We start from the raw sequence: 10,303 nt of genomic DNA, 5'->3' as shown, positions 1-10,303 counted from the left end.
GAGGGCTATTTTATGTCACACCTATTCGCCTTCTAAAAGCACACCGGTATCGTAATGGTTACCGAACGGTTTTACTTCTGAAGTGAACGTCTTTCCCAATATTCTATTTGGGCGCATACGTAACAGATACCCACATTATCTTGATTAAAACAATTACCATGTCATAGAGTACTTGACACGAAAGATTTGATCATGTACATGTATATGGTTTGCGGTATTCTATCCTAGTGACATACATGAAAAGTCCATGGTTGTAACCAATGAGCGACGAAACAAAGATGGCCAAAGAGATTTTAACTAAAATTATACACGCGGAACAATCGCAATTCCCCGTCTAATTCCTTTTTCAAATCTCGGATAAGGGCAATCGGCTTTGTGTTCTGAAAGACACAGGTACCGAGCAACTCATTAATAAAAAATAACATATAGAACAACATAACCTAATTATAATTCGTAACTATACTGGGACAATTTTGCTCGTAAATGACCAAAAAAAGTCCGGACTAATGTGAAGTTAAGAGCCGTTCAGGTTAACTTTGTGAACGTGATTAACACAAAATGTTTTGAGCGGACATGATAAAAATCCTTGAATATATAACGCGACATTCTTTTTTTGTAAAGTATCCCGAGATGGCACATAACTTTCTTAAACCAGAACATTTTTTAAAAAGCTCAAACAACCAAAAAAATCCTATGAAAATCTAGGAAATGCTCATACAATTTATCCATTATTTACTTTGAAGGATGTTAGGGCATATCAACACTGTCTGATGGCGTCTTTCACAGCTTTAGGAAATGCGTGTGTCCTTATCATGACCACATTATGAGTCTATTTCTTTAATAAAACGAGAAAGGCATGAACAGGTTGACTGGTTTCCCTAATTAAACCGCGCCAGTCCAAAATGTTCTTGCATGATCACTCTTTTACAAGGACAAACAAATGAGGAAAATCAGCGTAAAAAGTTCTGTATCAATTTTTAATAAAGATAATTTATTAAAGGGGAAACATTTGAATTGTACTCTTTTTAAGTCTATATTGGTTTCTCCCCTTGACTTGTGCACTAGGGTAACGAGACAATGATTAAATTTTTTATGCCATGTGAACGACCTAATTATGTAATGGAAACAACATGATATCTCGCGGTTCTCGTGGGAACGACTTACTATCTCGTGGTGTTTGTGGTAACGGCATATCGCCATATCTCGTGTTCTTTTGGGATTACATTATAATAGCTCGTGGTTCTCGCGTGAATGACATAATATTTTGTGGTAACGACATAATTACTTGTGGCTCTCATCCGAACACTATCTTTTTTCCAAGTTTCCATTCTTTTATTTAGTTTTTTTTTAGTTTTAGTATCTTCGGCACAATGGCAACTTTTAAACTTGTTTATGTGATCTGTTCTATCAGGAAACTAAATATAATGTTCCTCATTCAACAGTCAATTTTGGGACATCATGGCCAAATTACTTTCATAATATTTACACACAAAGAGGAGTACATGGGAGTCATGAAACTTAAAAGGGAGGTAGTCAGACTGTTTTCAATATATAAATCAATTTTTCTATTAAAACAGAAAATAATGAAATAATTGATTATACTAAATGCTTGATGTCGAAAGATTTTACTTCTGATCTGCTTGTTAGCAGTAGTTCCACTCTTGGCTAAATAGGTAGAATTATAGAACGACCTTTCTGGTTAATACTATTTCGAGTTAAAGCAGAAGGTAATGCACATTTGATTACCGTGACAATAAGATTTACATTGCTCGGTGGGGAATATCAGGCGTTCGGCACATTTGCCATGCCAAGGGACTGTAATTGCCGTATACTCAAAATAAGCTAAGGTACGCCCCTGATGGCCATAGAGATTCCAACTTTATACACGCGGAACACTCGTAATTTCTCATCTAATTCAATTAAACTTCGAATAAGGCCAATCGTCTTCGTGTTCTGAAAGACACGGGTACCGTGCAACTCATAATAAAAAATGATTAAACATATAAAACAACAGAAACTAAATATAATTTTAACTATATTGGGATCATTTTGCTCGTAAATGGCCAAAAAAGTCCGGACTAATGTGAAGTTAAGAGCCTTTCAGGTAAAATTTGTGAACGCGATTTACATAAAATGTTCGGAATGGACATCATAAAAAATCCATGAATAAAAAGAGACATTCTTTTTTTTCCAAAATATCCCGAGAAGGCATATTATAAGTAACGTTCTAAAACCAGACATATTTTTTAAAAAGCACAAACAAAAAAAGTCTTCTATAAATATCTAGGAAATGCTCATACAATTAATCCATTATTTACTTGGATGTTAAAGCATATCAAAGCTGTCTGATGGCGTACGTCCTTCCTAGCTTTAAGAAATGCGAGTGTCCTTATAAAAGGCTACCATGACCACATTATGAGTCTATTTCTTTAAAAGCATGAACAGGTTGACTGGTTTCCCTAATTAAACCGTAATAACAATGCATCGCCAGTCCAAAATGTTCTTGATCACTCTTTTACAAGGACAAATAAATGAGGAATATCAGCGTAAAAAGTTTTGTTTCATTTAAATGTATCAATTTTTAATAAAAAATAATTTATCAAAGGGGAAAAATTTGAATTGTACTATTTTTAAGTCTATATCGGTTTCTCCCCTTGACTTGCGCACTTTTTAAATTAAATCTGGGCAACGAGATAAGTATGTAATGGAAACAATATGATATCTCGTGGGAACGACTTACTATCTCGTGGTTCTTGTGGTAACGGCATATCGCCATATCTCGTATCCTCTTTGGACCACATATCTCTTGGGAATGATATAATAACTCGTGGTTCTCGCGTGAATGACATATTAATTGTGGGAACGACATAACTTGTGGCTCTCTTGGGAACAACATAATATCTCATGGGAACTGGTTATCGTGGGAACGACATACTACCTCTTGATTATCAAGGGAATAACATAATATCTCATGGGAAATGATTATCCTGTAAACGACATTCTACCTCTTGATTGTCGTGAGAACAACATAATACCTCGTGATTCTTATGGGAACGACATAATATTGTGGTTCTGGTGGAAACAACACATTATTTCATTGATCTCGTGGGAATAACATAATATCACAAGGATTTCATGAAGACGATTATTATCAAGCTATCATTCATGGACAATCTCAATCCAACCGATCCTCTGGCTTTTATCCAAGTTTCCTTTTTTTATTTATCTATTTTTTTTTGTTAGTTTCAGTATCTTAGGCAAAATGGCAACTTTTAAACTAACTAAATTATTGTTAATGTGATCTGTTCTATCAGGAAACTAAATATAATGTTCCTCATTCAACAGTCGAGAACATGGGAGTCATGAAACTGAAAAGGGAGGTAGTCAGAATTTTTTCAATATATAATTCAATTTTGCTAATCAAACAGAAAAATAATGAAATAATTGATTATACTAAATGCTTGATGTTAAAGTATTTTACTTATCTGCTTGTTTTCAGCAGTTCCACCCTTGACTCAATAGGTAGATTTTCCTCTTGTTACGTCTATTTATAGCACGACCATTTTTGGTCAATACTATTTCAGGTACTCCATGATAATATTTTCATTGCTGGGTGGAATATTTGACAGTTATGTAAAGACAAACAGGCTTCTATAAAGGACTTAAAGGTACATGTATAGGGGTCAGGAAAAAATATTATTGTGATATGTATAAATTAACCAGTGCATGTTGCCTGTTTCTTTAAAAGGACTTTGATATAAAATCCTTTAAATTTACAAGATAGTTCAAGCTTTAAAGCAGTATATGGTAATTCTATTTTATACGAATTTATATTGAACAGGTCGAAGGTCAATTATTGTTGTGACTGTACAAGAGGTCACAGTGGGTCGATAGGGTTTACTTGAGTTAGTAGATAACTAAAAAGTTCCAAAGAACAGGATCAATTTTGAGCCAAGCCTTATGGTTTAAATATTTTTGAAAAGGCCCACCAGACAATGTTGTATACATGTACCAAGTATTATACATGTACCAAGTATCTTAACATAAGATCTTTAGTTTCAACCGAACGTTTATTTTACATGTATACATTGTTTATGATATCAGGCTGCAACACTAACTTTTTAGCAGGTGGTAAGCCAGACCACTGGATTTGAAATTCAGGTGGTCATTCTGGCAGTCATCATATTTTTTTTATATGCATTTAAAAAAAATCGATTTAGAAAAATATACAATTAAAATTGACAGATATTAAGAATTAAAGAAAACAAATATCTTATATATATATATATATATATATTCCTCAACCAGTACTATCAGAAGTTAACGAGAGCAAGTCAGTAGGGTTTCTGTTGTATTGTTATTTAGTTGTTTTTCTGTCTCATTTAAGAATACATGATAACTGCTTTTCTATTAACAAAAATGTAAACAAAATAATTCCTACATCATGGTTGAGCTTATTTTCCTCACAGAAATATTATATGGAAATTTTTAACTCCCAGTTGCTTGTTTGTTGATATTTTTTAGCCTGTTAAAGAAAAAATGAATCTCTGTTGAAATAAAGATAAATAGCAAAAAAGTACAATATTTATTTTGTCCTTACTGCCATTAAAGTTTATTTGATACCCCATAGTATGTAATAAATTAAATGCAGTACTAGCGTCATTTCAATGAATTTTCTACCTTAATTTTTTAAATCAATTTTTTTTGGCCTTAATATCGAGGTGGTTTTAATTGTGAGTAGTATACCGTACAATGTTTCATTTTAGACTTTTAAAAAGACTATAAGCCACAATAATAGCAGACGTTTGCTACCAGGATAGAGCCAAACCTGCCTGACCATTGCAGGCTCCTCAAATTTATATATTAGTTTGATACTCTACTCATTGTTCTCTGAAATGAACTGGTCCAAATTCAAACTAGGCAAGTCAATAACACAAATTATTGGGTGAAGTATGTGCCAAAAATAGTTAACTAAGCAAGGCTTTGGTATTTCTTTTGTAGTTTTTTTCTTATTTTTATTTGCTTTTGTTTTCTGTCAAAATTACAATTGTTTGCCAGTGATGCAATTTTCCATACTTAAGAAATGCTGCTTTAACCTTCACCTTGCTGTAGACACCTGACCCTATGTTCACTTAGAAAAGATTGTTCTATAAAACTAAAATTGATTGTTTTAAAAAATTAAAATTGATTGTATTTTGCGAAAATTAAATGGTACAAATTAAACAAAATATAAACAAAATTGCTGATTTGCAAAGAAACAACCCTATCTTAAGACAAGAGGGCCATGATGGCCCTGAAGTCACTCACCTGTATATAGGCCCCCCGGAGCGGGGCCAGTTTAAACCCCAGGGCTTTTATTTGAACAAACTTGGTAGACACCCATTAGAAGATGTTTCGTGCTAAACATCTGAGGTCTAGCTCGTTGGGTTTTTCAAAAGAAGATTTTTTAAGTTTTTTCTTTACACATATATTTAAAAACAATGACACCCCTGGTGCAGGGCCAGTTTTGACTCCAGGCCTTTTATTTGAACAATCTTTGTAGACACTTACTAGAAGATGTTTCATGCTTAATATCTAAACTCTAGCTATTTGGGTTTTTTCGAAGAAGATTTTTAAGCTTTTGCTATACACATATAAGGAAAATCAATGTCCCCCGGGGCGGGGCCAATTTTGACCCAAGGGCTCTTATTTGACCAAAATTGGTAGACATCCACTAGAAGATGTTTCATGCTAAATATCTTAGCTCTAGCTCTTTGGGTTCTTTAAAAGAAGATTTTTTAAGTTTTTACTATATACATATAGGGAAAATCAATGACCCCCTTGGGTTTTTTAGAAGAAGATATTTAAAGTTTTTTCTTTTGGTTGCCATGGCAACCAGAGTTCTGCATGGAATTTAATTCTTTGAACAATTTTCAAAGGTGACCACCAAAGGAACATTCCTGTGAAGTTTGGATGAAATTGGCTTAGTGGTTTATGAGGATATGTCATTTAAAGTAAAAGTTTACGGACGGACAGACGCCGGACGAAAAGCGATCACAAAAGCTCACCCTGTCACAAAGTGACAGGTGAGCTAATAAAACTGACCAAAAACATAACAAATACATGCATACAAAAACAATCAAATCAAAATAAAGATCAATCAATATTTGAATCAAATGTATAATGCCAATATCTTGTAAAATAACAACAAGTTTATTCTAAAATATTATAAGCATGCTATTTTAATTTCAAATTTATCAAGTTAATATACAATATTTTATATATGAGGATAATCAATGGAAAAATTTTTAAACAGATTAAAAATTGAAAGAATTATTGCGTAACAAAATGATAAATTAGAAGAATTTGAAAATTGCTGGATAAATCTAATTGAATTGTTTGACATCTAAATAGTACATGCAGAGAAAAATGTTACCAAAGCAGTTTATTTACTCTTTTCTTTTCATCATTTTTGCCCCTTTTCTTGTGTAATTGTGTAAATGAAAGGACCTCTTAACTTTAAAATGTCTTATATATTCTGATATAATACCCGACAAAAAACATAACAAAACAAATTTTTTTTTAGTTATCTACATATCAATGTAAATGCTAAAGTTATCATGGTTTGTATTCTCGTATTATTTTTCATAAATAAATGGGCCAAAAAAACAACAAAAAAGGAAAATATTCAAGTTTTTATCCTGATTGTTAAATCTTAGTGACCATGGGGGCTGAATCTACCAATCCAAACAGTGCAGATCATGGAAAATGGGGACATCCTCACAGTCCTCACTGTTTGCTATTTAGTCAGTACATTTTTGAAAAATTTTCCCTAAAAATGATAGTCTTGTCCATATTATTTTCCATTAAAGATTTGTGACAGATATTACGGAGTGCTTGCTACTTGACCAATCTTTCTTTTTTTTCTCTAATAAAGGAAGTTTGCCGTATTGTAATATATTATATGGCAAAGGTTATATGGCACTATATAAATGGTTGTTTGCATATATAACCTGAGCCACTTGACAAGGGTAATATTGCAAACCACCATTTATATGTGGCCATATAACCAGTCGAGAATCTTTATACATCAAATGTTCACAATAAATGTCATACAGATACATTCCTGATATATACAATGTATGCCTGAATGGACGGCTTCTATGACCAAGTGGTTTTGGATTGTTGACTTTCATCGACTTGCCACAGACAGCTATTGGTTCCAATCCCACCTGCAACTTTGAATTCCCTCATGTGAGGAAGTTATCCAGCTTGCAGAATGTCAGTGGTTCTACTCCGGTATGAGATTCACAAGTAAAGCTGGTAATTCACTATATGAGGACTTGAAACCCAAAACAAACAAACAAAATTTCCCTGATAAATCAATGAGATACCCTTGTCATATCAACTCTGTCTTTATCTCTATCAGACATATAAAGTAACAAAATAATGTGATTTTTAACATCTCAAGCTGAATTGATTATATGTAATTTACTTGAAGGCATAATATATTTGGTTATCTAGATATGATAATATATTATTTGTGAGTTTTATACATTGCATGATAAAAAATTACAAACAATAGTACACAACTATTTGTCATGAGACAGAGGAATTCTTCCCTTCTACACCAAAGTACATTTGGAATATGTGTCCAGATCCATGACTTTCTAAAAATTCGTAAAATTTTCCTAAGTCCATGTGATATTCACGTCCCTTACCACCACGGACATCAAACACTTTCTCCTCAAAGTTGGCGAACTTTCTATGTTTACTTAAATCATCATTTCCGATATCAGTTTCTTCCTTTTCCTTAACCATGAGTCGTTTCCAATTTAATCGTCTCAGTCTATGCCAGTATTCATCAACAGGTCTGCTGTAACCTTCAACACAAGCAACACCAGGCTTGCCTGGTAAACTAAAACCAGTCAATTTCAACTCTTCCGCCCAGTCTATAATATCACGTCTTTTAAACTTACTATAAATATGGTGACTATAAATCCACAGCCTCGTAAATATTGTATCTTCCTCAACTTGAGGTTTTTGCGAGCTTTCACTAACATCAGATTCAGTGTTATATTTATGAAGGTTTTCTTGTATCCACTCTATTACGCTATATAAACATATTTCACCACGTTCAATACTGACAATAAAATTCTGCAAGTCTTCATTCAATCTTCTGTGGTCACTGCGACTCATTTTCGGAGCTCTTGTGAAAACAACAGGGGCAACACTCGGGTACTCATGAGGAAGTTGGCAAACTAGCTCCATGGTTACCTAGAAACATATATTTATGCATATATACATTACAATATACAAACAAGAGCACCACATGCAGTGTTAATACTTCTCTCTCTAAATTTACTATTAAATTTTGACTAAAATTTTAAATTAAAAAGTGGCATATCTCCAAAATAATAGCTTTTAAAATAATGCCCCAAGAAAAGCAAGTATTTCAAGTTTTATGATGATTACTTTAAATAATGGGCTACATGAAAGTTTTTGCAATATGACAAAGACAATTACAACAACAACACTGCTATCATAATAGCTTGCCCATTTTCTTAGAAACAGACAAGCTAAATTGTTGATTTTTTTAATTCAAATAATGAAATATGTTAATGAAGTATTTTCAGTACAAATTTCACCTTACTTTACCGAGCTAAAAAAATATTTCAAGACAAACTTAGTACATTTTGTACCATAAGAATAAAAAAAAGTTACAGCCAGTTACAGCCAAAAAAATGAAAATTTCAATAATTTGACCTTCAAAGTCAAGGTCATTTATGAGTGAAGGTCAAGGTCTGTCTGATTAATTTAAAGAGCTATCCTTGAAGATTATTATGTTCAAGTTTGAAGACAATCCAAGTTATAGCCGATAATAGCAAGAACAAGCAAAATTTGGGCATTTGACCTTGAAGGTCATTTATGGATGAAGAGCAAGGTTAGTCTGGACAACTGAAAGGTCTTGTCCCAAGAGTTGTTGTGGCCAAGTATGAAGACAATACACCGAGAGCTTAAAAAGTTACGATCAAAGAACAAGTTTGCGGACGGCAATGCCGCCAGGACTATCACCATTCCTCTACTTTTTAAAAAAAAATCGAGCTAAAAAGGGACCCATGTCCATACTGTTCCATTTAATTGAGTGAAATGCATTCATAAATATCTTCTTTATTTATTAAGATACAAACAAATCTTTCCTTAACACTCAAAGTTTACCTCACTATCTTCAGGTGCTATTTTTATTGCAAAACCAAGTCTTGAATGCAAATACTCGTATTTTATCTTTCCTTCTACAAATGCTTTTATCTTTACAAGAGCTGTAGCGTCATCAAGTTTGATCTCCCCTGCGTTTGAGAACATACTTTGTAACATTTCATACTCGGACAATTGTAGCTCTAGCATATCTAAAACATTCACACCAGATTCTTCCATATCCTCGTCTACATCTTCGATTTCTGTGTTAGGTTTGTCCATCACTTTTATTTGGGTTTGCTGCAAGAATGGATGGTTTGCTGCAAGAATGGATGAATAAATATAAAAGTTATAGTGTCATTTACTCTGTTACCTTAAAGGCACATTAGAAATGAATAAATATTCTCATGTTTAAAAAGGGCAAACATGAGTTTTAAAATGTTATGGTTTTAGAGAATGTCTGATACTTAAATATTACCTGACAAAAGTAGTGCTGAATGTGAAATAATTTTCATTGAAGTAGCAAAATGTAAACAAAGTACTTAGCATTTTGACTTCCATTCACTACAACTATATTGATTGACGAGTGCAACAGAATCAAAAGATGTTTTAGACATTTGACCAATTTGGAAACTATAGCAGGACACCAAAAAATAAGGAATTAAAATTTTAAGCATTTCTGGGTCATAATGGGCCATTAGAAGAAAATGGGTTTTGACCTAAAAAAAAGATTTGTCATGGCGAAGCCAGACTACTGGTCCAATATATCAGACGTTATGGGCTTGTTATATTTTCTGTCGGTCAAGTCTGAGAAGCTTGCCAAGAAGCAAAAATATCTCAAAAGCAACCTCATATTTATAGGAATAGTCCCAAACCAGTAGCCTGAAATGACGAGCCACATCACGACAAAACCAACATACATGTAATGGGTTTGCGACGAGCATCCGCACAGTCTGATCAGGATCCATGCTGTTCGCTATCAGTTTCTTTACTTATTATAGGGTCTGTAAGCGAACAGCATGGATCCTGATCAGACTGCGCGGATTCACAGGCTGGTCTCGATCCATGCTGGTCGCAAACCCATTATGTTGGTTTTGTCGTGACGCGGCTCATATGTCACATACAAAAT

The 10,303-nt window shown here is 33.4% G+C and overlaps 1 protein-coding gene across 1 annotated transcript; it reads right to left on the bottom strand.

Moving 5' to 3' along the window:
• Positions 1-4,883: 4,883 nt before the first annotated feature.
• LOC132740633 (RWD domain-containing protein 2B-like) lies at positions 4,884-9,513 on the bottom strand. Its single transcript, XM_060728577.1, has 2 exons — positions 9,199-9,513; positions 4,884-8,256 (listed from the first exon to the last, which is right to left on the bottom strand). The coding sequence occupies exons 1-2, from the start codon at positions 9,454-9,456 to the stop codon at positions 7,579-7,581; spliced, it is 936 nt and encodes a 311-aa protein (XP_060584560.1). The 5' UTR covers positions 9,457-9,513; the 3' UTR covers positions 4,884-7,578.
• Positions 9,514-10,303: the final 790 nt, after the last annotated feature.

The sequence above is a fragment of the Ruditapes philippinarum genome, unplaced genomic scaffold, assembly GCF_026571515.1.
Source record: "Ruditapes philippinarum isolate M1 unplaced genomic scaffold, ASM2657151v2 ctg13106_1_1_1_1, whole genome shotgun sequence".
NCBI lineage: Eukaryota > Metazoa > Mollusca > Bivalvia > Venerida > Veneridae > Ruditapes > Ruditapes philippinarum.
This window is presented reverse-complemented; position numbering and strand designations above follow the sequence as displayed.

Coding starts and splice junctions, on each gene's coding strand:
- LOC132740633 (XM_060728577.1), bottom strand. CDS start 9,456: ATGGACAAACCTAACACAGAAATCGAAGATGTAGACGAGGATATGGAA. Junction 8,257..9,198: donor TAGCACCTGAAGATAGTGAG/GTAAACTTTGAG, acceptor ATATGTTTCTAG/GTAACCATGGAGCTAGTTTG.